Genomic DNA, 26,290 nt, shown 5'->3' with positions numbered 1-26,290 from the left:
CTATGATATTGAACCCTAGGGATAATGGAACTAAGTGCCTTAAAATCAGGCTAAAAACCTGGTGAGGTCAGTTCTTCTCCAATCACCTCAAAGAACATGCTGGACAAGACACGTGAGACAAGGTGAAATGCTGCCTGCGAATTCAAGTCACAGACCAGGGTTTGGGGACCTGCCAGGCACGTTCCTCCATCCTCTTCTTGGCTCCAATAGTTATGACATGTGAATCAGAAGAAGATGACTTCGGGTCAGACTTCAAAGAACATTATTACATGTAGTACCTGCCTATTGAAAACCATTTTCATGCTAAGGTTGTCTACACACACACACGTTAGCTTTGGGGCAGGGGGAGGGAAGAGAGAGAGAAAAGTTGAATCCAATATAACCATGTCTAACGCAGCTTGTCAGCCACAGTTGGGTAACACTGGCTGTTAAACATTTTCCCCTTGGGCTTGGGGGCCCAAGGTCCCAGCTGAGCATAACTGAGTTAGTACCAGCTGAATAATATTTGGATCAAAGCAGCCACCACTGCATGTGGCCATGCCAGACGTGGGGCAAACGGCCACTGCCAACCTCGCTCTCCGGGTGACCGATGCCCCATGGAGGTCACCGCTTCTTTTCAGCATGAAGCCCGACGGTCCCGGGGCGAGCAAGCAGGTGGACACCGTGCTTCCCCGCCTTCCACCAGCACTGTGTGTCCTTGATCATGACCGCACTGGGAGCGACTCCTGGGGAGTCTCTGCTGAGTCTCGGAGCTCAACGGAGCTTCTCAGAAAGAAAAGCGAGCGCACACAGCGCGCGCCTCGGTCATCCTTTGGTGATAAACGGGCAGTTCGACGTCTGCCCTGCGGGCACCAGGAACCAGGCTTCAGAGCCGCCCCAAGCCAGGGGTCCAGCATCCCTAGGCTTGGAGGTGGCGGCGGCGGGCTGTGTCCACCCAGGCGCCCCGAGCCCCGCCCTTCCCTTCTTCTCACCAGCCGCCTCCTTCCAAGCGCTCCAGCGGAGCAACGTGCTTCACTCGGAGACCGGCAGAATGTTCTGGCTGTGGGAGTCCCGGGTGAGGCCGGAGGAGCGGAGCGATCGCCGCTGGAGGACCCTGTTCAGGATCTCTTTGCAGCTCTTGCGGTACTGGTGCCGCAGTAAGGAGTACACGAAGGGGTCGGACGCGGCCTTGCTGTAGGCCAAGCACTTGGACAGCACCCCCCAGTGGGAGCTGATGGGTACTGCAGAGGACAGCTCCACCAGCCTGTGGACAGAGACCGGGAGGATGTTGGGTTATCACAGCGCAGCCGGGCGATGCCCGCGCTGCCGCCTGAGCCCGCGACCCCAGCTTCCGGTCAGAGATTCGGACTCTCTGAGGCTGCCTCCTCCAGTGACAAGGACAACAGCAGTAACAACCATTACCAATGGTGGCCACTCACCAGGCACTTCTTTTAGGCCAGGTACTGTGCTAGTGATACGTATTACACCCGATTTCATGGAACCCTGGAGGTTTAGACATCTCCATTTTACAGGTGAGGAAATCGACATCCAAGGACGTTATGCACTTTGCCAGTAAGCTGTAAAAGCGGGATTTGAACTCAGGTCTGTCTGATTCGGGAACCCATGCTGATCTGAGAAACGCACTTAAGAGTTTCATTGCATCCTGGCCACTGGCTCTAACTCTCCTGCTGACTTGTTCTGTGACTCTGGGCAAGTCATTTGCGTTCCTGGGGCCTGAAAGTTTTATACGAAAAGTGAGAAGCCAGATAAGCTCATCTCTATGATCACTGCAGGCAGAATAGATGGATTCTTTGCTTCAGAAAATCCTAGCTCTGCCTTCCAAGGGAGGTTGCCTGGGAGGAAGGGCTGGGAACAGTTTTCCAAATATTCGGCAAAGCTCAAAGTATGTCTCACAGCAGGGAAGAATCTGCTGGTGAGAAAGGCTTCTTCCCAGGGCTGGGATCTGGGGGCCCCTGGCAATAGCAGCAGTAGGAGATGCCCTAAAGTGACCTTATTCTTTAGAAAGAGGTAAGGGAAGAGGCGGCTTCCGTGTCAAAGGCGCTCAGTTCTGAGACCCATCTAACAACTCCATTCAACAGTGCTAAGGCCATGCCATGAGGGACTGACAGCCTTCCTCTATGTAAATGGAAAGAAAGTAAAATTGTCAGTCGCTCAGTCATGTCCGACTCTTTTCAACCCTGTGGACTGTAGCCTGCCCAGCAGAGTGTCCATGGAATTCTCCAGGCAAGAATACTGGAGTGGGGTAACCATTCCCTTCTCCAGGGGATCTTCCCGACTCAGAGATCAAACTGAAGTCTCCTACATTTCAGGGAGATTCCTTACCATCTGAGCCCACCAGGGAATTCCCTCCAAATCAAGCCATTAATTCTTTTCTCCCAAATGCATCCAGAACCTTTGGCTAAATTTCGAAATTAACCAGCATTAATATAAGGTACGAAAGGCCACAGAGCTGGGAGGGAGCTTGAAAATTATAAATTACCTTCTCCCCACCCACTGTCAAATGAATAAATTAAGGCCCAGAGAGGGAAAGAGGTTGCCCAACATCACACAGCAAGCCTGTGATGGAGGAAGATCCACGAACTGGGCTCAGACTGGGATCTGGCATCTGTATCCTACCTGGGAGGCAGGGTGAGGGAGGGGTCTTCAGGATGGAAGGCAGGGTGGCTCTCAGGGTGGAGGGCTGCCCTGGTGAGAACCCAGGTACCAAAAACACCCAGCTTGGGCCGCAACCCTGTGCTGCCAACTCGAGTGATTTTCCTGAAGGCTTCTTTGGGTTTATGTCATGAGGATGAGCTCATGAAAGGAAGGAAGCTGATGGGGTGACATTCCCTGTTGCAATGATCCCCTTTTTGAACAGGTCCTTGATGTCTCCATTCTGAGGCCCTTCTATCTGGCATCCTGTTTCCAGCACCACTATCTGCCCTTGCCCTCCTACCCCGAGGGGGAATGTGGCCATGGTTCTGCTCCTCTCCTTGGGAGTCTGAATGGGGGAAAAAATGGAGCTGTTGGCATTTGGGAAACCTGTACTTTTAAGAAATCTACGTTGGGAAGTGATGAGTATAAAGGAACCAAAACCCCTGAATCTAGAATTCACACCTAATAATAACAATGAAATAGCGGAATGCCAACACATTGTCGCTATGTGATGCCAAATTGCTTTTCCAAAATGTCTAGTCTTCTCCATATAGATAAATTCAGTCTGAGCATTTGAGCTCTCCTAAGAGGACTTATTAAGAGCCAAATAGCATCAAACCATCCAGCAAGATAAAAATTATTATTTGCAGGTTCTGTAGATTTCACAGAATAAAATTTTTGAGGACAATTTAAAATTTCACCATTGAGATAATAAAGAGGTAAACTCTATTGCATTTGCTTCTCAGAGATTTTATGTCCAGTCTGAACATGCCTGGCTCAATAATAACAGCTCCCAGTTGAGTATCTCCTTTGGGCCAAATATGAGATGTGCACACTCTCTAATCCTACAGTTACCCTCTGCCGAAGACGTGTCATTCGTCCCACTTTACAGATGAGGAAATCAAGGCTCAGAGTGACTGTGCAACAAGCCAGCATCTCCTCAATGGGAAGCCCAGTTGCATCTAACTGCAGCCCACGTCTTGCCTGGGTACCATCCTGGGATTCAAATCTCTGCATTGCTGGTTGGACAGGGTGAGTTCTGGGGTCTCTCCCGGCCCTGAGAACTCCCTTTCCGTGAAGTTGCTCTGCGCTACCCAGCACTTCTGTCACCCCATCCACAGTGCCCAGGACTTCTATTCCAAAAAGCCAGCGTCTGACCTTCACAAGGCCTCCAGGCAAAGGGATGCTTCAGATCAGCCTGGGCCTGGGCACTGCTCCCATGGGGCCCCCGGGGCCAGGGTGAACCTAGGAGGCTCCTTTCTGTGACCGGATGTGGCTGCCTGACCTGCTTTCTGATTTTCCTGCGCATGGGGGTCCCCCCTGCCATGTGCCCATTTGGCTGGCTTTGTTCTGTTCCAGCTCTGACAGTTCCAAGTCCCTGCTGCTTTAGGGGCCTGGGCAGGGGCAGGGGTTTCTGTGACGCTACAATTGCTTCTTTCTAACTTCATATCTGGGCAGGGGATGGCCTCGTGGTCCCCTCCAGATGACCTTTGAGAAAGGGAATGCTCCAGCCTGTCTTCCCATGCCAGGCCCAGCCACCTCCTCTGAACACCCTCCCCTCCAGCAAAGGGACATTATTATTCCGATCAGTCGCAGTTTCCTCGTGAGCAGGGTCACCGTGTGCTCAAAGTGGCCTGCCACGCTCCGCCTCTCCTCTGCCACTGCACATGATGGATTATTGAGCTCCCCTGTCCTGCCCCTGCCTGCAGGTCTGACCCAAGAGCCCTGAGTTTAGGGGTTATTGGCTCAGGTGTTAGTTAATTAAGGGGGACTTGGTTTCCTTTCTCCCTAGCCCCCTGTTGTAGGTTGAACTATGTCTCTCCAAATTCATAGGCTGAAGTCCTAACTCTCAACACCTCAGCTGCTGCTGCTGCTGCTGCTAAGTCGCTTCAGCTGTGTCCAACTCTGTGTGACCCCATAGAGGGCAGCCCACCAGGCTCCGCCGTCCCTGGGATTCTCCAGGCAAGAATACTGGAGTGGGTTGCCATTTTCTTTTCCAATGCATGCATGCATGCTAAATTGCTTCAGTCGCATCTGACTCTGTGTGACCCCAGAAAGGGCAGCCCACCAGGCTCCTCTGTCCACAGGATTCTCTAGGCAAGAATACTGGGGTGGGTTGCCATTTCCTTCTCCAAGCAACACCTCAGAGTGGAACCTTATTTGGAACCAGGTTTTTTTGCAGGTGTAATCGGTTAAGATGAAGTTCTGCTGGAGAAGGGTGGGCCCCTAAGCCCATGTGATGACCGTGTCCTTACAAAAGGGGGGAATCCGGGCACAGATGCATGCAGGGAGAATGCCACAAGATGAAGGCAGAGATGGGGTGATGCTTATGAAGCCAAGCGACACTAAAGATGGCATGTAAACCATCAGAAACTCCAGGGGGCTGGCGGGGAGGCCTGGAAGAGCCTCCCTGGCAGCCTCGGAAGGACCCGCCTGGTCGGCCCCTTGATCCTGAACTTCCAGCCTCTAACTGAAGCCGCACAGTTCTACTGTTGAAGCCACTCAGGGAGCAGCAGCTAGCTACAGCGGCAGGGCTGGGAAACAGACCTACGTCCACTGAGGAGCCTGTGTGTGTGCAGAGGGTGTTAGGCAGATCTGGTTGTTCATGGGCCCCTGGTCATAACACCTGCATAGCGCCAAGCCCTTTGGAGCTCCTGGAGCCCGTGGGCACCGAGGGTCAACTCTGTGATCAGCAGAGGTCAGCAGCCCCCGGAGCAGGGCACTGTCCCTTCCTTCCCCTCCAGGAAGCAGGGTTTTTTCCCCCCCACAAGCAGGGCTCCCTGCCCCCTGCCCCCACTGTCCATTAAGCACCAAGGTGACTTTCCAGGTCCCGCCTGAGGTGTGTGCCCGAGAAAACTCTGCCATCGGGCAGTGTGCCGGGGGAACATTTACGCTTCTGTGCTTTGAATGCACACGTGCCTGTCCTGGACAACCTTGCCACAGCTCCCCCGAGGAGCCCTTGGGCTGAGCGCACACAGGCTGGGCGGCCGGTCAGGCTGGGGACTGAGGGGGAGGGGAAGTCAGGAGGCCGCTTTCCTGAGCATCTTGGGCGGCTCAGAGACGGCTGTGAGCCCCTGGGGGTACCGGGGCACAGCCTGGCTGCGGTGGGAGCTGTGAGATGCTGCAGGGTGTCGCTGCTGCCAAGTCAGAAGCTGAGTGTGGAGATGGGTGTTTATCTGACTCAAGGTGACCCAGAGCAGACATCCGTGGTCCTGGCCTACCTGCCTGTCCCCACCTCTGGACCCTCTTTGTTCTGTATCTGTTCTGGGGGACCCCTCCAGGGAGCAGCTCCCCTCTCTCAGCACAAGGCCCTCTGATCCGGGTCCCAGGGAGGTCTCTGGGCTGGCTGTCACAGCAGAGGGCTGACAGTCGGGAAGCCGCCCCCTCCGCCTTCACTCACAGGGACCTCTCACCCCACCCAGCAGCCTGGCCACCCTGGTCCCGGGAGGAGGATGGAGGTACCCTTGCCAGGACTCCCGGGCAGTCTCCAACCTCCCCCCTCCTGGAGAAACCAGTGTCTCAGCTCTGGTTGTCGATAGCAATCTGCAAAGAAACTAAATTCTGGGGGAGAGAACAAGACCAGTAACAAGACCAGTAATCCCAGACCCAGCTCCTCCTCTGGGTCCTCAGAGGCTCAGAGCTTTGACAGCCACTTTCACAAACAGGGTCCCAAGCTCCCCTGGCAGCGTCCCTTGCTCTTCACACGACAGGGCGGGAACTGAGGCAGAGTGACAGGCCAAGGCCACGTGGCCTGGGCATGGGAGAGCCAGGATTGAACCCTGGACCATGGGTGCCAGGCAGCACCTCCCAGCTCCTTGAATCAGTACTAGGGTGCAGCAAGGGCCTTCACTTTCAACCCTTGAATTTAAAGTGGTAAATTGGTGCCCCCTCTTCACACCTCCATCGTATCTCCCACACACGCACTCACACACATATTCACACATGCACACACATGCACATGCTGTGTACCAGTACAACATGAGCCACAGAACATCCTTTGGGAAGCAATCCCGATGTCTTTGGAAGACATCTGGGGAATATGGTCTGTGTATGTGAAGATATGTAAGTAACAAGCTAGGCTTCCCTGGTGGCTCAGCTGGTAAAGAATCTGCCTGCAATGCAAGAGATCCAGTCCCTGGGTTCGGAAGATCCCCTGGAGAAGGAAATGGCAACCCACTCCACTACTCTTACTTGGGAAATCCCACGGGCAGAGAAGCCTCATGGGCTACAGTCTACGGAGTAGGAAAAGAGTTGGACATGACTAAACAACAAGCTGAGCTTTAAATGTTCATGAGACATTAGCATGGAAAAGGCCTTTGATCAATAGAATATTAACACTGGGCATATTAAAGCCCTCTGCTGTCATAATTCCATGACTCTGAAAAGCCACAATAATGCTGCTGTCATATCCACAAAGGCCTCAAAGCCCCACTCCGATGATCTGGGACAATCATAATTACTTGTAAGCATATATCGCTGGGGAGACGATAGCCTTACAAATGCTTCTAGAAAGTGCATGCCAATTCAGAAAAGTGTAATTCGAACTTCTGGATGAGAATCTGTTGCAGGTCCTCACACTCTGCTCACACACTCTGCAAGGAGCCAGGCTTGGCCCACTAGGGCTTTTGGTGTCAGTGTGTGAACAGAAGGCAGTGACCCCTATTAAGAGTGAGGGTGGGGGGACTTCCCTGGTGGTCCAGTGGTTTAGAATCTGTCTTCCAATGCAGGGGACCTGGGTTTGATCCCTGGCTGGGGAACCAAGATCCCACACGCCATGCCTTAGGGCAACTAAGCCCACGTGCCGCACCTACTGAGACCACACACTGCAACTAGAGAGTCCACACGCTGCAATGAAAGATCCCGTGCGCCGCAACTAATGCCTGACGCAGCCAGACAAATAAAAAGAGTGAGGGTGGAGGCTTCCAATGCATTCCTCTGTCATCTGACATGCCCCAAAATGCAGGTGCAATGGGCTTTTTGGTTGGTTGGTGCAATGCGGGAATCTGAGAGGTATGCATGCATGGTCAGCGTTGGGCCACCCAAGTCTGCTGATGACTCCAGCTGCCAGCAGTGATGGCCTCCGGGCCCGACTCCAGGTCCACACAAGCCGCTGTCAGCCTGGTGGGAGGTCAGAGGTGACTCCATGCAAACATTGCTGCTTCTAGTGAAAGGACTCACTCACCTACCTGCTTTTATTTTTTTTCACCTACCTGCTTTAACCCACAGGAGTCTGGATACTATGTTCGGGTTCACGCCAAGATGCCTGGGCCTAAGAAGTTGAATCAAAAGCCTACAGACAAACATTTCTATATTTTCAGTGCCTGGTCCCCAGGCTTTGGAGATGTAACATGGTTGCAGGGCTAAATTTTTGCCAACAGGCCTGGCACTGGCCTTGAACCCTTGGATCTGCCAGTTGCTACTGCTATGGCCATGGGCCACTCATCTCACCTCGTTGATCCTCAGTAAGTGGGGATTCTAGCACTCACCTTGAAGGCGAGCTGTACAGAGTACAATCAGGTAGGTGCTGGTATATCCTGACTGCACTATAGGTGTTGAATAAGTGATAGGTATGGTTATGAAGGGCCTTCCCAGGTGACTGCTAATGGTAAAGAAACTGCCTGTCAATGCAGGAGACATAATAGATGAGGGTTCGATACCTGGATCAAGAAGATCCCCTGGAATAGGAGATGGAACCCACTCCAGTATTCTTGCCTGGAGAGTCCCATGGAGAGAGGGCTACAATCTGTAGGGTCACAAAGAGTCAGACACGACTGAAGTGACTTAGCACGCACGCATGGTTATAGAGACTCCACATCCTCCAATAAGGGAAGTCGGAGAATCTATTTGAAGACTTGAGTGGTCTTAACCCAAGAATGGTGCTTCCATCAGATAACTGATCTGAGACAGTTATCAGGCAGATGTGGACAGACTGGGGATAAGGAGAAGGAACCTCCTCCCCGCCAGCTGGACCTTCCTGATCAGCTCAAATTGGGGGCAGATGTCACAACACAAGCTCTTTCTCTTTCTTGATGTTCTGATTCTGCTAGCTCCCAGTGTTTGCCATGGCTGATCTAACATCAACCCACAGGCTTGCCCATGTCTCCACCCATGAGAGGAATAGCAAGGCAGGCTGCATAGAAGGAGGTTGTCCTTGTGGAGTTACCGGAAATAGTAGTATCTGTACTGACAGCTCAATGAGAGGTTTAAGTACCACTCGAGCACCTTGATCCTAATCCTCGCAGAGGCTGCAGCTTTGTGGTTCTGAGTGGGTCATGGCAGCAAGTGTCTTCCTACATCCTCTGGGAGGAAGGAGAAGCCTCCATGCAGGGCAAGGGGCCCCCCGCGTGGGCTTTGGCTCCAGGCAGACCCTGGCTGGAACCCTGGCCGAGTCACTCACAGGATTGGCCTCAGAATCCATCTCAACAACTGCTGGCTTGCTACATGCAGTGGATCCCAGTTGGCCTGCAACCAGCTCACTCTCCCTGGATGACTGGCTGCTAGAGAAACTACCATTTCTATAACCCATGGCTCTAGGTCTTCCATGGGGAATCATCTCCCACAAGAAATTAAATTCTCAACTACTTTTCCAGAACAGAACCTGACTTTGCTCCTGAGACCAAGGCGATTGTGTCCACACTTGGAAACCAGCTTGGGAAGAATAGGAGAAGAATCAACTGACACCAAAAATATGAGCGGTCCTGATTCTGGTGCTGGGGATAGTGGCGGGTACACCATGAGGAAGGCCTTGCGTGGGTTATTTTATGCATTCCTTCCTAGAGTCTGACTTCTCCCCACACAATGAGTGTGCAGTTCTCAGCCCCGACTCGGTGTATACGATGGGAGAGTTTGGGTCCGGCTCCTTGGAGGTGGGGGTCAGAGCAAATTCTGCCCCACCCCCAGTCTACCCACCTCACCTGTTTTAGCAGTTCCACCACGCTGTCATTGGAAGTGTAGGTCGGGTGTGACCCTGGACTTACCCAGCACACACCTGGAGCCCATAAGGTCCCCTGCACGTGATGAGCAAGTTCACACATGCCCCTCTCCCTGGGGTGTGCCTGGGGCCCCTGCTACCGCAAAGACTAGGCCCCTCGTGGGACTCTGTCTTCAATCATGGAAGGGGAGTGGGGGTAGGGCATGGGCAGGGGAAGGTGGTTTCAAGACGGATGTCATTTTAAGAGGATTAGCCACAAGGATCTGCCGGCGACAAAGTCCCTCCCCATCACCCTGTCTTGGGACCTGACGTCCCCTCATTCAGACCCTTGGAGGACTCCTGCCTCGATGCATTTGATCTACAGAGGAAGCCACTGATTCGGCCACTGTTTATTCTTGCCCGTCTAGCTGCCAGCACTGAGCAGGGTGCTGGACAGGGGAGGAGGGGAAGGAGGGCGTTCTGAGCACTCTGGGAGCGCGGCCAGAAGGACCACCCCAGGAACCAAAGTGCTCCTGCTCAGAAGAGAACAATCTAGAGAGGTCAAGCTCGCTGGTGGCTCAGACGGTAAAGCATCTGCCTGCAATGCAGGAGACCCGGGTTTGATCCCTGGGTTGGGAACATCCCCTAGAGAAGGAAATGGCAACCCACTCCAGTATTCTTGCCTGGAAAATTCCACGGATGGAGGAGCCTGGTGGGCTACAGTCCCTGGGGTTGCAAAGAATCAGACGTGACTGAGTGACTTCACTTTTTTCAGAAGTCAAGGGGAAGAGGGAGCTGGGAGTAAGAACACAGGCATGCCTGGACCCCAGATTCTCTGACTAGAGGCCAGCACTATCTGACAGAAAGAGAAGGTGAACCACAGGTGTGAAAAGAAACATGTGAAGTTAATGTTAATTACAAACCTTATTTAATTCAATATATTCAAGATTTCACTATGGAATCAATACGAAAAGTTTACATTATACATATATTGGTGGTTTAGTAGCTGGTCCTGTCCGACTCTGGCTACCCCGTGGACTGTAACCCACCAGGCTCCTCTGTCCATGGGATTTTTCAGGCAAGAATCCTGGAGTGGGATGCCATTTCCTTCTCCAGGGGATCTTCCCAACCCAGGGATAGAACCTGTGTATCCTGCATTGCAGGCAGATTCTTGGCTGCTGAGCCACCAGGAATCTCATATATACATATGTGTGTGTAGTCGTGCTAAGTCTTGGAAACCCAGGATGCATGTCATACCTACGGCACATCTCACTGTGGACAAGTCATGTTCAAGTATTTCAGTGGGACCCGTGGTTGGTGGCTCCCCTGTGGGGCTCTAGACCTGGCCCACGCTGTCCCTTCTGCTGGGATTGTCCCCCTGCATAGCCACGCCCCCTTCTCTCACTCCTGCCTCAGAAGTCTGAGACGTTTCCGGATCAGATGCCGTGTCGTGGTGGTCCATCCAGGTGGGAGGGCCTTATCTACAGGGTCACATGCCCCTCGCAGGGGTCTCCTGCAGAACCTCACCAGGCCATGCCTCCCCTAAAGGGTCTCCTTCAGGCTCCGCACAGAGAAGGTGCTGGGGAATATGTGTCAAAATGAAATGACGGTATGTTTTCATGTTTTGGTTTTTCCAGTAGTCATGTATGGATGTGAGAGTTGGACTCTAAAGAAAGCTGAGTGCCGAAGAATTGATGCTTTTGAACTGTGGTGTTGGGGGAGACTCTTGAGAGTCCCTTGGACTGCAAGGAGATCTAACCAGTCCATCCTAAAGGAAATCAGTCCTGAATATTCATTGGAAGGACTGATGCTGAAGCTCAAACTCCAATACTTTGGCCACCTGATGTGAAGAACTGACTCATTTGAAAAGACCCTGATGCTGGGAAAGATTGAAGGCGGGAGAAGGGGACGACAGAGGATGAGATAGTTGGATGGCATCACCGACTCGATGGACATGAGTTTGGGTAAGCTCTGGGAGTTGGTGATGGACTGGGAGGCCTGGCGTGCTGCAGTCCATGGGGTCACAAAGAGTCAGACACGACTGGGTGACTGAACTGAACTTGCATGGTTTCTGAGCTTGGTTTAGGATGGTTCCTTTGCGCACACAGGAAAGTCAAGGCAGTGGCTGGATGGGGTGGTGGCAGTGGGGTGGGGGAGGGTTTCGCAGAGGTTTCCTAAGCATTGCTTTTCCTCCCCTGTAAGTTGCCATCTGTCCCCACAAAAGATGAATAGTTTTATGAGTGTTTTTTAAAAGTCCAAATGCACCATGTCCATTTGGAGAGAACATATTGAGTTGTGAACCGACCGTCAATTTCACTGAAACAGTTTTTTTTTTCTTTTCTGGGCACCATTAGAGGGAAGCAAGCTATAATCAGAAAAAAGGAAAATTTTGTGGGGAAATGCGATTAAGCCAAGGAAAATCCAATAGCTTAAATTTGGAGTTGAATTACTTTTTGTCCTCTGAGGGTTCAAGTTCACCTCATTAGCCCGCAAGTCCCCTTTACTGTGGGAGCTAAGAGAAGGGGTGTCTACATGCCCTCCCTTCCTGATTCATCTCTCCTCCCTCTATCTAAGCCCCTTTAGTTCACACAACAGTCAGTCCCAGGCCAGGCACCGTGGCTGGTGCGGTAGGTAGGGGAGGGAGGGGGGATGCATCCAGACCAAGCCTGTGACACACGCACGCTCCCCAGGTGTGAAGCCCTTGAACGCTTACAACAACCCTAAGGGGCAGGCACTGCTCACTTCTGGTTTATAGATGACAGGTTGGAAGCTCAGAGAGGCAATATCACTGGCCCAAGGTCACACAGCTAGCAGGAAGTAGAGGAGCTGGAATTTGAACTCCAGAGCCCAGGCAGACAAACTCAGCAGTCCACCCTCGGAGAGCAACTGAAACCCACTCTCCTGTGTTCTGCCTGGGCTTCGTGTCCCACAGAAACCCGCATCTCTGCAAGTTCTGACATCCTGGCTAGACATGGCAGACCTACACCAGGGGCTCCCACCCAGGGGTGGTTCTGGTCCCCAGGTTGCCTAGATCTGTCAGTGTCTGGAGACATTTCTAGTTGTCAAAACTCGGAGCAGGAGGGAAGATGTGCTGCTGGTGGGCAGTGGTAGATGACAGAGGGGCTGCCAACATCTCATGATGCACAGGACACCTCCACCCACAACACAGACTGTCAGGAGTGCTGAGGTCTAGTGGGTAGTTCCAGAAGGAAGAACTGATGGATCTGCTCTGCTCAGGACAGACTCATCCAGAGACCTGCAGACTGTCTGACATCCTACGTTTAAAGTAAGAGGCAAGCCCACTAGCTTTCCCCCAGAGGGAGTGGCTACCACAGGAAAGACAGTGAGAGATGCTCTGGGCTTATGCTGTCTGGAGAAGAGAAGATGGGCGCTGCTGAGGGGGGAGCCCGGCTCACTGCCAGCCCATCATTAGGGCCCCCAGGACAGACATCCTCCTGGACTGCAGAAAGCAGGATTGGCAGCATGGGTGGAACTATGGGGAGCCAGGTTTCAGCTCAGTGTGAGGAGGGACAGGGAGAGACAGAGGGACCTGGGAAGTGAGCCTCTCCTCCCTGGGGGTGGTGAGTCAGGGCATCCCTTCCAGGTCCTGGCCACCTGAGGATGCAGGAAGATGCTGGGGGATACTGAGGGTGCTGAGGGATACTGGGGGATACTGGGGATGCTGGGGGATGCTGAGGGATGCTGAGAGATGCTGGGGGATGCAGGAGGATGCTGGGGGAAGCTGGGGGCTGCTGAGGGCTGCTGAGGGATACTGGGGATGCTGGGGGATACTGAGGAATACTGGAGGTGCTAGTGGATACTGAGGAATTCTGGGGATGCTGAGGAGAGGCTGAGGGATGCTGAGGGATGGGCCATATGCTCCCTCTTTCACACACACACACACACACACACACACACAGACACGCCCACAAAACCCTGCACAGCTCCTACTGCCCAGGTTCAACATCCACTTTCCAATAGAACATCAAAATCCTTTCCATTTTCACCTTTCCAAATACTTAAGCCATTTTGGATACAAATTTGTGTGTGCAGGGGTGTTTCCTCTCCAGTGAGCAAAACTGACTGGGTAATACATTTTTTTTTTTTTTTTCTGGCTACAACATGTAAGGAAAATTCTGTAGTTGGAGGAGGTTGGCTTCTGGAATGTACATCCCTGAGGCCATGGTACTGCAACCTTGACTGGCATGGGGGATGGGGACAGGGAGAGGACGTGACAAGCCACACCGCCTGGACTCACAGCGGCAGATCCCGGAGCCGTGGGATGGGTGGGCCCCTCTGGCTGGGCATGGAGCATGCGCCCTGCTCCCTGGGCAGGTGACACCCTGGGGCCGGGGATTCCAGGCAGCGCTCTCCTGCACTCAGTGGGCAGTAAGAACCCACCCCCTGCAGGCTGTTTTCCCCCATCTCTTCTCCCTTGTCTCCTCCTTTAGAAGTTCCTGGGTTTGGGGACTGAACGTCAGAATGATGTGCTTTGAAGTCAAGTGGGGAGTCTCACCACCTTTCGGTCCTAAGTTTAATCCAGAAGAATCTGAGGCTGAAAAGCAAAAGCATATGGCCTCCTTCTCACTCATCTGTCGAGTTCATTCTCATCCTCTGATCCACCCTCTGGAAAACATGTGGCCAAGAGAGGCCCGCCACGGCTAAAGGCCACATAGGCCGGCGTGGCTCTCTGGAGCCCCACGCCCAACCCGACCCGCCCCAAGCTCTTGGCGCGCCGGCCAAGCTCACCTGGTGATCACGTAGGGTGCAAAGCATACGAGGAAGGTGCCTATGAAGGTGCTGATCTTCCTGCTGGCTCGCTGCCGCCGCCTCTTCTGCTCCTCCAGACAGCGTTCCCGGACACTGCGCATAAGAGGGGGGAAGGTGAGTCCCGGGGGGGCTGGCCAGTCACAGGGGCTCACTATCGCGCATGCAGGTGGTGGCTGTGAGAGCGGGAACCTGGCCACGGGGCCAGAGAGACGCGCGCTCAACTGGGCTGTGAGCACGTGACCTGGGGTACCTTGTCTGACATCACTGAGTCGTCATCTGCAAAACATGCACAGTAATACAGCAAAGCTCTGCCCACAGGGGCAAGGGAAGGGTGGGACCCACTGGGAGATCAGGACTGACAAATAGACACTGACGTGAAAGTGAAGTCGATCAGTTGTGTCTGACTCTTTGCGACCCCATGGACTGCAGCCCACCAGGCTCCTCCGTCCGTGGGATTTTCCAGGCAAGAGTACTGGAGTGGGTTGCCATTTCCTTCTCCAGGGAATCTTCCCGACCCAGGGATCGAACCTAGGTCTCCGACATTGCAGGCAGGCGCTTTACCATCTGAGCCACCAGGGAAGTCCTGGTTGGGTATACACTACCATGTGCAAAATAGATAAGCTCGTGGGAAGCTTCTGGACAAGAGGGGTACCTCAGCGTGGTGCTCTGTGATGACCTAGGGGGCGCGATGGGGGGTGGGGTGGGAAGGAGCCACCAGGGGGAGGGGATTCGACACAACATTGTAAAGCAATTGTTCTCCAATTAAAAAAATAAAAATGAGATAAAATGTTGCAAAAGGCTGCTTTGAGAATTAAATGCCTGAAGCAAAAAAAGCAATTAGCACAGTGCGGGAGCAAGTGCAAATAAACACACTCCCTGGGTAGTATCTCTAATTCTTCCCTTTACCTTATCTAATTCTGGTCTCTAATTCTTTATCTTTTCATCCTGCCAGGTAGGTGTTACTTATCCTGCTTTACAATGAAGACCACGGTTGCAGAATTTGAATGCATGTCTGGGTGACTGGAGGCAGGTTCCCTCCAGCTGGGGCAGCCTGGACTTTGCCTGCGGTGTGGCCCGGGCTTCCTTTCCTCCACACCTTCAGCCCTATTTCTTCCACCCCAAAGCCCCAGCCAGCCCAGGGCTACAGACATCACATTATCAGGTGACTGAAGAAGTTACCTGATTCCTTCAGAGATGAAACTCGGTGAAGATACAAGACCATTAAGTCCCTGGAGAATTGGGGACACAGCTCTGAAGATGCCCACCTGCACCTCTAACCACACCCTGTTCCTGACTCCGCTCTGCTCCCCACCTTTCGAGAACTGACATCTCAGGCCAGTTGGGAGCAGTGCTTCTTGCAACCCCTTTCCTGCAGCCTCATGAAAGTGAACAAGCAACAGCCAGGCTGGCTATCTCCACAAGCAAGGCGTCACGTCCTCCAGATTCCAGGGCCCAACGTGGCCATGTGTTCCTACTGTTTACTTATTTTTCTTCACAATTAAAAAAATACTGATTTATTTTAATTGGAGGATAATTACAATATTGTGATGGTTTCTGCCATACATTAGTATGAATCGGCCACAGGCATACATTAAAATAAATGACATGATTGCAGAAGTGGACAGGGAAGAAGACTGTGGATAGAATTTTCCAGGAGTGAAGATAACTTGGCAGAAGTCAGGCCGGGGCTGCAGTGTGTGCATGCGTGCATGTTCAGTCTCTCAGTTGTGTCTGACTCTTTGCGGCCTCATGGACTATAGCCCACCAGGCTCCTCTGTCCATGGGATACTCCAGGCAAGAATACTGGAGTGGGATACCATTTTTATCTCCAGGGGATCTTCCCAATCCAGGGACTGAACTTGCATCGCCTGTGTCTCCTACATTGGCAAGAAAATTCTTTACTACTGAGCCTCTTGGGAAGCCAGGCTGCAGTGACCTGACACCAAAATAGGTCAGTCTGTTCAATGAAAGCAAGGAGTGGGGAGAACGTTCATGAGCCAGACTTGTGAGCAGCATGAACACCAAGGCAGCCCCCACTTCCTTCCACAAGAACCAACATCTTACTAATTAATCAAGACTCTATCAGATTTCTGATCACAGATGGACAATTCCATGTTAGTTTGGACTGGTCCCCTAAAATTCCTGCAGAATTTTTTTTCTCCCTTGACTGTATCCTTCCAGGAATTTAGAAAGCTGAGAACTGGAGTCTGGCCCAGTACAGACAGATTTCATACTGGCTGAAATGTATTACTCATGACTCACATCATGAATTAATTTCTAATAACGCATATCAATAGCCACCCACATTTCTTGAATCTTTAATATATGCACCATCTTAGATACTGTGATAGGGTTTCATTTGCATTCATTGATTTGATACTCACATCTCTATAAGATAGTAAGTAAAGTCGCTCAGTCGTGTCCGACTCTTTGCGACCCCATGGACTGTAGCCCACCAGGCTCCTCCATCCATGGAATTTTCTAGGCAAGAATACTGGAGTGGGTTGCCATTTCCTTCTCCAGGGGATCTTCCTGAACCCAGGTCTCCCACATTGCAGGCAGACGCTTTACCGTCTGAGCCACCAGGGAATCCCAATCCTATAAGATGAGGATTGATAAAACTGTAATCTTCACTGTTTGAGATAAGGAGACTGAGGCACAGAGAAGTTAAGTAACTTGCTCAAGATTGCACAGTGATCGGGAGAAGGGTGGCGAAGGGTGACCGACCTGCCCGGGGAAATCAGGACTGTCCCAGGTTTAGCACTAGAAGTCCTGCAGCCTGGATGGGACACACAGGACCATCTGGTTTTCAGACAGAGGGTCTCACATCTGAGGACCCATCTCTGTCTCGGGCAGCCCAGGATAGTTGGTCTCCCTAAGTGATGGCAGTCGTTGAGCCCAGTCATCTGACTCTGAGTGTCACCTGTCAACTCACTGAGGTCATCACACCTCCCTGAGGAGGTATGCACATCATCTCTTTCAGAAAATCTGAAGCATACATACAACCAAGGAGGCAGAGGACAGAAGGGCGATATTGCCTAAAGTCACACAGCAAGAGTCATCGTCAATCTCTTCACTTTCCAGTTACACCTGGGAGTCTGTAGCATCTTCTTGCAAAGACCTCTGGCTCTTGTGACTTGTGCAGATACAAGTGGGCATGGAGAGAAGGCACGGGTCCCTACCCTGGAGGTCTGGGTGCAGTGAGGTGACCAGCCCATCTTGCTATGCCTGAGACGGTCTTGGTTTTCAAGCTCAAAGTTACACATCCTGGGAGCCCTCGCAGTCCCAGGCCAATCAAGACAACAGTCACCCTCGCGGCGTGTCTGGTACATTCTTTACAACACAGGACTGCTTGTTTTAATAATGAAATCCTTCTCTCAAAACTCTCGGTGCAATCAGTGTAGGAATTGCAGGAGATGTGGGGGTGTGAGCTGAGAGTCCCGAGTCATCGCAGTACACTCACCCACTGAAAGGAGTTTAGGATTCTGGACATCTCCTTGAAGGTGAGGATCAAGGTCATACTGTAAATGACTCATCAAGGGGCAGCAGAGAAACTGGTGGTGACCTGGAAGCTGACCCTCCTCCGGGGTGTGACCCCCAACCATATTTTCCATTTCTCAGACATTTTAGAGTAACCCTGATCAGTGAACAAGCCCTGGCTATGTGTCCTAGTCCCAGCTGTGCCCTCACAGCTGTGTGGCCTCAGAGAAGTCACTCAACCTCTCTGAATCTGGTTCCTCATTTATCGGAGGTGGATTTCACAGTTAGGACTACAGCTAGAGCGGCCACTTAGCAGGGACAAAAGTGACTCACCTGCTACCCAGCTTGGAGGAGGGAGGTGCTTCCTCTGCCCCCCAACCCCACCCCTGAGGGGGGACGTGGGTTCCTGCTGAGAACCTGAGGACCCAACTGTCTCCCCAGGAGGAGCATCTCTTCCTCCCACCACACCAGACAATCCTGACCCTGAGCCTTGAGCAATATTTAAAGACAGACGTTGGTTAAAGCTTTAAAGGTCCTCAGAAGGATAAACAGAAACATCTCAGGGACTCTCCAAGGAATAAAACAGACCCTTCGGAGGCTAGTATGATCAAGGGCACTCTTCATTGTAAAAACCTGTGGGGAATTCATTTTATCGGTTCCTGCAAAGCTCTGTGTAGGAGAGAAGGATTAAACAGCAGACACCCACAGACACATTCCTTCTTTGAATTCCCACACTACGAAGCTCAACATCTTGTACCCAGAAAAACGTAACGAGAGTATGCCATTTGAATTAATGAACAACCCTTAAGAAAATTAATACTCAATCATTTTAAAGTGACCTTATCAAAAGAGACGATAGTAGAAATCTGCTCTAGCACAGATTTTTTTTTAAAGCTGAGACTTAAGAATCTTGAGCCTTTCAGACAAAGCAAGGCTTATCAATAGATGTCAGGCTGTGAACCCTTCCGTGGCCTGGAGTCCTTTCTGATTAATACTGAGTTAATACTAACACACAAGTAGCACCAGAGCCAGACCTCTGGGCTTAAATCTGTGCATCTTGCACTGACCTGTTGTGTGGCTTTAGGCAAGTTACACAGCTCTTTGTGCACCAGCCTCTTCATTTCCAAAATGGGGACAATGCAAGTACCTGTGTGGCAGGATCCTATTGAGACTAAGTAAGTAAATGCCCCAGAAGGAGCTAAGACAGGGCTCGACTCAGAGTCAGCACTCATTCCGTGTGGATCCTAAGGACTGTTCATCCCGCACAGATCTATGAAGCAATAGCTATGGTCCAGCACTACCTTGAAGCCCCTAACTCCCTCCCACTGGAAAAATTCTCTTCCTACATTTACGAGAGAGAGCGCACTGGGACTAGACACTGTTGCCAGGTAAGGTCTGAGCTTGAGTCTGGGCTCCCAGGCAGTGCAGAGGGTGAGAGGCTCGAAGCTCTCTTGGCCAGGTTCATTGGCCCAGAGTGCAAGCACAGTGCTTCTGTGTGTGTGTGTGTGTGTGTGTGTGTGTGCATGTTGGGTGGGGGGGAGTTGGTCCCAAAGGCTGTGACAAGACACAGCGTTCCCTTGAGCCAAAAGGAGACGGGCTCTCCAGCATGGTAACATGTGGGGTCAAAGACATGTTCCCCAGGAGGCTTCAGGAACGGGGTAGAGGGATGGATAACCCTGGGGATATCTGAAAAGTCAGTACATGAGGCGACTGTAGCTAAAACATGTGGGGTGGGTCCTGACTGACCCCCAGAGGAGAGCAGCTGGCCCAGGACTCAGAGAGACATCTGGATTTGCCTTCTGGCTTTTAGGAAAATGAAACAAAAGGCTAGGAAACAGGTGGGCTGATGGTGGAGGAAAGCCTCGAGTTTGGGGTCAGGACTGGTGTGAGCAATCCTGCCCTGAGACCTGAAAAGTGGGGGCCTGTCCTGGACCCTGGATACTGAGGGGCCCAGGTCTCCCCAGGAAATGAAGAGTTTGGGGCTAAGGGGATGGGCACACTCAGAGCCCACATGCTCCATCCTAGACTAAGCTCAGTGTGTGTGTGTGTGTGTGTGTGTGTGTGTGTGTGTGTGTGCTAAGTCACTTCAGTCATGCCCCACTCTTTGCAACTCTGTGGACAGTAACCCACCAGACTCCTCTGTCCATGGGATTCTCGAGGCAAGAGTACTGGAGTGGGTTACCATACCCTCCTCCAGGGGATCTTCCCGACCCAGGGATCGAACCCCAGTCTCTTGTGTCTCCTGCATGGGCAAGCTGGTTCTTTACCACTAGCACCACCTGGGAAGCCCAGACCAAGCTCCAGGGACATGGGATTTTTTGCCCCAGTGCCCTGGTCCTGCTTCCAGAAGGTGTGCAGGCATCATCCTTGGGCTCGTCCTCCTAAGGGTGGACTGTGCCACCTCTGTGCTCGGCTGAAGACCAGAGACATGGCGTCTGTGACCAACACATGGACGCAAATCCTGCAGTATCCACCTTGTACAACGGAGGCCCCTTTCTGTGCTGGGGGACCCAGGCTGGGGGACGAGGCAGGCCGGCTGTGTGCACAAAGCCAGTTCTGCTCTCCCCGCCGCGTCCAAGCAGCCTGAGAACCCTCAGTTTGAACGCAGCCTTGCAAAGCGTTATAAATGTGTACTTCTCAAGGCAGAAGGCTACAACATCTTTCATTTAACAGTTTATAAGCCCCGAAGAATTGATGCTTTTGAACTGTGGTGTTGGAGAAGACTCTTGAGAGTCCCTTGGACTGCAAGGAGATCCAACCAATCCATCCTAAAAGAAATCAGTCCTGAATATTCATTGGAAGGACTGATGCTGAAGCTGAAACTCCAATACTTTGGACACCTGATGCAAAGAACCGACTCATTTGAAAAGACCCTGATGCTGGGAAAGACTGAAGGTAGGAGGAGAAGGGGACAACAGAGGATGAGATGGTTGGATGGCATCACCGACTCAATGGACATGAGTTTGAGTAAACTCTGGGAGTTGGTGATGGCCAGAGAGGCCTGGGGTGCTGCAGTCCATGGGGTTGCCAAGAGTTGGACACGACTGAGCAACTGAACTGAACTGAACTGAAGTTGAATTTAGAAATTCTCAATATTCATGTAGATGGCTTGTGAAACTCCATTTGCACTATCGCTACATAATCCATAAATCTTGGGGCAGACCTAGGTGTGAGATTTGGGTGGAGTCACAATCTAGGTCTGTTAAATATGGCAAGTGCCCCCTCTTCCCTGGGGGTCGCAACTTCTTCATCTACAAGATCAACAGCACAGGGAGGGCCCTCCATTCAGCTTTGCACAGTTCTGACACTCTCCAGCTCAGCTCTCACCCTGTAACCCCTGATCGCAAGAATGTGTGCTTCACTAAAGGTCCAGTCTGAAGTCATGAACTGGTGCTGGCGAGTGGCGCCCTCAGCTGGACGCAGAGAGCAGGGCTGCAGCATCAACACCAGGGGTCCCCATGCAGGGCCCCCCATCAGGGCTACCCATCCAGGGCTCCCCGTCCACCTCACTGAGGGCACCAGAGACAGGATCTGACAATAGTCGGTTCCAAGTTGTGATCTGGGAGAACTGAACCCAGTAGATGGAGTGGTTAGAGACCAGGTGGGTAAAAACTATTAGTAATTCCCAATTCCTTCACGACTGCAGTAACCCGAGAGACCACTCCAGAAAGACAGGAGTAGAGGAGGTCTCTCGGGGTCCCTGATTCAACTTAGAGCAGAGAGTCCCTGACCTTGAGGTGGTGCTGAAGCAGAGGAATCCAGCCCATCATTCTCCCTGTCAAATGCTCCGCAGGAAGAGCCGGCATCACTCAGGAGCTTCCTGACAAATGCCACCCTGGGCCTCAGGGAAACTCAAAATTAAATCCCAGGAGGCCAGCAGAGTGGTGACTCTGAAGGGAATCTTCCAAAGTCACCTTGACCCGCCGCCCTGCACAAGCAAGCCTGACTTCTACTGATCGGGACTGGCCTCCCCCAGCTCCCAGCACCAACTGGCCCTGGAAGCTGCCTGAAGCCTTAGTGCCAGAGGTTTGGGGGGGGCTAGGGGCAGCCTCCTCCCCTGCTACCCCAGAGCTAGCTCTGCTGCTTCTCACTTGCGGGGTGGAAGAGTTTGGAGCCTCCAAGAAAGAAGCCTGTGGATCCACTGTCCGAGAGGTGGTGCCCTCCTGTGTGGCCACCGCCCGTGCTCTCCCTCTGGGAGTGGACCCCATAGAAAAAGGCAGGCTGTGGTCGCTGAAGGGACAGTGCTGTCGTGCCCGCCCACTCCTCGGTAACCTCAGGCCAGCCTCCACCAGCGGGGCCTGTTGGAATCAGCCAAAGACCATCCCTCCAACCCCCGGAAAGCCCTTCCTCTCCCTACTGCAGGCTGCCCTTGCTCCTTGGCCCTGCAGGACCCCAGGGCTCTGGGAAGAGGGTTTCCTTGGGGCATCCTGGGGCTCAGAAGCAGTGAACATCACCCTGGAGGGGCCTGGAGGAGGGAAGAGAGGCCCAGAAGCCAGCAGAGCAGCTGCCTCTTCTCCTGACTCCCCTGGGAGCTCTCTCTGTGGTGTCTGGTCTGGAGTCCATGAGACATTTGCAAGATTGGAGGCGACCCAGGTGGCGCAGTGGTAAAGAATCTGCCTGTTAATGCAGGAGATGCAAGAGATGCAGGTTCGATCCCTGGGTTGGGAAGATTCCCCTAGAGGAGGAAATAGCAACCCACTCCAGTATTCTTGCCTGGAAATTTTCATGGACAGAGGAGCCTGGCAGGCTACAGTCCATGGGATCACAAAGAGTTGGACATGACTGAGTAGCATCTTAAATGGGCTGAAAAGGAGCCACCGTCCTCCTGTTCTGGAAGTTGAAGGGAGAGAGGCGATGGGGTTTGTACTGGTCTAAATAAGAACTGATTCCTTTCCTAGCTGATTCCCTCCTCCGCTGTTAGGTTCTCGACGAGTGGGCTCACTTGTTCAAGTTCCGGGAGTTAAACACTGCCTACAGCTTCTAGAGCACTCCCCGTGATTGTCCTAGGGAAGACGCACCTTCTCAAGTGAGGTCTCTCACCCCAGGGTGATGGGAAGGGGAACAGCGCTGCGATCCTTAAGTGACACTGACCCATGCACGGCCACGTGCCGCGAGGCAGGGCGAGGCTTTGCGTCGGTGTGCTGTGGTCTGTAATACATGCAGCTGACACACAAGCACGCAAGCCTGTGTGTGAGAAGCTCACACACTTTCATACATGGTTCACACGCCCTGGTGACTTTCACATGGACGTGGTGTACATGATTCTGGGAGGAAGATTCTGCAACTAGAAGCTCTGGGCCGGCATGTAATCTGCAAGGACCATCCTGAGGGGAACGGTGAACACAGGCTTACATGCCCTTCTGTGTTCAGACAGAGTGAAGCTCAAGGTCTTTGTTTTTTGCCCATGCGCAGAATAACTCGGAACTGAACGAGCCTTTGGTCAGACTGACTCCCCTCACCTAGGAGCTTGCTTCTCCCCGACCGGGGAGGCATTCGCACCCTGGGGACTGAGCTCCCTCCCTGGCCCCTGGCCTCCCATGCACCGGTCCTCTCTGCCTGCCTCACTTTTCACGCCATCTTGACACCAAACCCCCCTTCGAGGGTCCGGAGCGTCAGGACGTAAAATAGCAGAGTCTACAGAACAGGGACCCAGCAGCCGCTCCCCTCCTCACTTCCCGCTCCTGCTGAGGAAAGCCAAGGTGCTCTCGGGACAGCTCAGCTAAGAGTCTTTCCGCCTTCTGTCCCTGAGAGGCTCGGGGGTGGGGGGATGATAGGACTTGCTGGAGTCGGGGAGGGGGAGGCACCCTAACCCGCACTGCCCAGCCCGAGCTGCCTTCCTGAAAAACAGCAGCCACGGGAGGATGGGGGTGGGTGGGCAGGTTTCGCCATGGGAGTCTCAGGATGATACCCTCCCTCTGCGGGGACTCCAAGTCCAAGAGACACCAGAGAGCGCTGTCTGGGAGGGGCAGGAGGACCACCCCCACCCCCACCCCCAGAGCCCTTCAGAGGCTCCTTTAAGGACCACAGAGGAAGGGGCCGCCCAGGACTCTCTCTCTTCCTCCCTCTGTCTCTCTCTCTCTGTCTCTGTCTCTCTCTCTCTCTCTCTCTCTCTCGCTCGCGGACACACACACACACACACACACACACACACACACACGAGCAGGAGACAGAGGCAGTGCCAGGCACCGGAGAAAGGAAAGCGCCAGCAGAGCGGCACGCTGCTGTCTGAAGAGCTCTTAGCAGCACCCCAAGCATCCCAGCCAGGCTCTCAGGGCCTGATGAGAGCCGTGCAAAGGCCTTCAGCAGTGAACAGAGATCACTGCCTTCCCATATGCTGCTACTTAAAGTGAACACTACACACGTAAAATAAGAAGTCCAGCAAAGTTCCGATTCTCTGTGGTTTCCATCCCGATGAGTCACGGAACGTATGCATTCATATCTCACCCACCTTTTGGGTGGCCCTGCTTGGTTGATGCTCTAAGCATCTGTCTTGAGACCCACAGCGTGGCCCCTTTCCCCCACCTCAGTTTTCCAAAGAGGACACAGAGGCTAGGTGTTACAGGGGCTTGCCCAAAGCGGCACGATGGAGCACGGGGGAGTCAAGGACCCTGTTTCCCCGACAAAGATCCCCCCCACGCTCCTCCACCGAGTCCCCTGCGCGCGTCCTCACCTGGGGTGGATGTCCACCAGCAGCACAAGCGTCTGCATGGTGATCACGTCGATGCGCTTGCAGTGGAAGCGGGCCACCCTGAGCACCTTGCAGTATGTGCAGCAGAGCACGACGAAGGAGAGCAGGAAGCTGAGCGCGTGGAAGGCGCCTGTGAAGACGGCGAAGCGCAGGCGCTCGTCGGGCCGCCGGCTGCAGAGCGTGCAGGACGCGTAGAGCTGGTGGAAGCCGAGCCAGGACAGGGCTAGCGCGGCGGCCGGGAAGGTGAGCGCGTGCAGCCACGTGTAGGCCACCATGAGCGCGGCGTCGCGGAGGCGCATCTTGGCGCGGTAGCTCAGCGGGAAGACCACGGCCACCCAGCGGTCGATGCTGAGCGCAGCCATGCTGAGCATGGAGTTGGCGGCCAGGAAGGTGTCGAGGAAGGCGGCCAGGCGGCACAGGCGGTCCCCGGCCGGCGGCCGCTGGGCCACGACGCCGGCCAGCGTGAGCGGCATGTTGACCACGGTGCACAGCAGGTTGCCGCACGTGAGGTTCAGGGTGAAGAGCGCCGGCGCCTGGCGGCGGATGTCGGCGCTATGCAGCAGGCAGAGCAGCACCAGCGCGTTGGACAGCAGCGAGACGCCCATCGTGCCCACCAGCAGCCCCGCCAGGCCTGCGTCCCACGAGTTCATGGTGCGCGCCCGCCGCCGGCGCTCAGGACCCGCCGCCCCGCGCCGCCATGGCGCAGCCCGCCGCCGGCTCAGCCCCTCGGCGGCCGCGCCGCCGCCCCGCGCCCCCCGGTCCCCGCCGCCATGGCTCCCCCTCCCCGCCCCCCGGAGAGGGCGCGCGGCCACCCGGGAGCCCGGCGCCACCTCCCGGGCGAGCGCCCGTGCGCCGCCGAACCCGGAGCTTTGCGCGCCCTCGGATCCCGGATTGCGGGCGCCGGCGGCCGCCTCTCACCCCATCCCTCCGCGCTCCGTCTCGGTCTCCGCGGCCCCTCCTGCAACCTTGCTTTCTCTGCCTCCCGTCTCTCTGCTGCTTCCTCTCTTCGCTCTTCCTCTCTGCCTTCCTCTCCACTTACTCTCTCTCCCCTCTGCTGTGCTTTCTTTCTCACCCACTGCTGTTCTCTCCGTCTGTCTCCCGCACCCCTCACCAGTTTTCTCCTCCCCTCTTGTTCTTCCCTCTCCTCTCGTCTGGCTCACTCCAGAATCTGGCTGCTTCTATCACAGAAATTCCCCGCTGAGGCGCGCGAGCGCGCGCGCACACACACACACACACACACACTCAGAAAAGAACCAGCCCTGAAGGCTCCGGTGCGGGGTGATTGGCTCTTGGTAGCTTCCTGTCTCCCACCCCCACTCCCCAATCCTCCCCGAATGTGTGTCAAAGACAGGCTGAGTCAAGGAAGTCTGCCCGAGAAAAGGGAGGGATGCCTGGGCACCTTTATGCCGCAGGGCTACCCGTCCGAGCCCTAGCGTCAGCCTGGCCAGACGGGGACGGGGAGGTCCTGCCCCACCTGTCCCTCGGAGCTTCGCGGCGGCGCTGAAGTTTCTCCCTCTCTGGGCTGAGCCTGGGGAGCTCAGGTGGGCTCCCTTTGCCAAAAAGGAAACAAACACACCTCTCTCCAACCTCTGTGATCAAGGCCCCGGCCCCGGATGTCTCCCAGGGCCTCCCCAGCCTGTCCCCAGGGCAGCTGCTACCCTCCTGGGGGCGCTTGGTTCATGGGGCTGTCTTCCCGCCGCCCTTCAGCCTGGGCTTCAGCTGCATCCTCAAGCCTGCTGGGGTGATGCTGAGACATCCCCTAGACCAGAGAGGCCTTTATCTGACCCTGAGCACTCACAGGTGGATGG

General features: G+C 53.9%; 1 protein-coding gene across 1 annotated transcript; it reads right to left on the bottom strand.

The window, feature by feature from the left end:
• Positions 1-1,011: 1,011 nt before the first annotated feature.
• On the bottom strand, positions 1,012-25,132 carry GPR26 (G protein-coupled receptor 26). Its single transcript, XM_061163185.1, has 3 exons — positions 24,465-25,132; positions 14,294-14,407; positions 1,012-1,243 (listed from the first exon to the last, which is right to left on the bottom strand). Exons 1-3 carry the CDS (start codon positions 25,130-25,132, stop codon positions 1,012-1,014), a joined length of 1,014 nt encoding a protein of 337 aa, XP_061019168.1.
• Positions 25,133-26,290: the final 1,158 nt, after the last annotated feature.

Source organism: Dama dama, chromosome 15 (assembly GCF_033118175.1).
Source record: "Dama dama isolate Ldn47 chromosome 15, ASM3311817v1, whole genome shotgun sequence".
Classification (NCBI taxonomy): domain Eukaryota; kingdom Metazoa; phylum Chordata; class Mammalia; order Artiodactyla; family Cervidae; genus Dama; species Dama dama.
The sequence above is the reverse complement of the archived record's forward strand: the minus strand, read 5'-3'. Positions and strand labels throughout refer to the sequence as shown.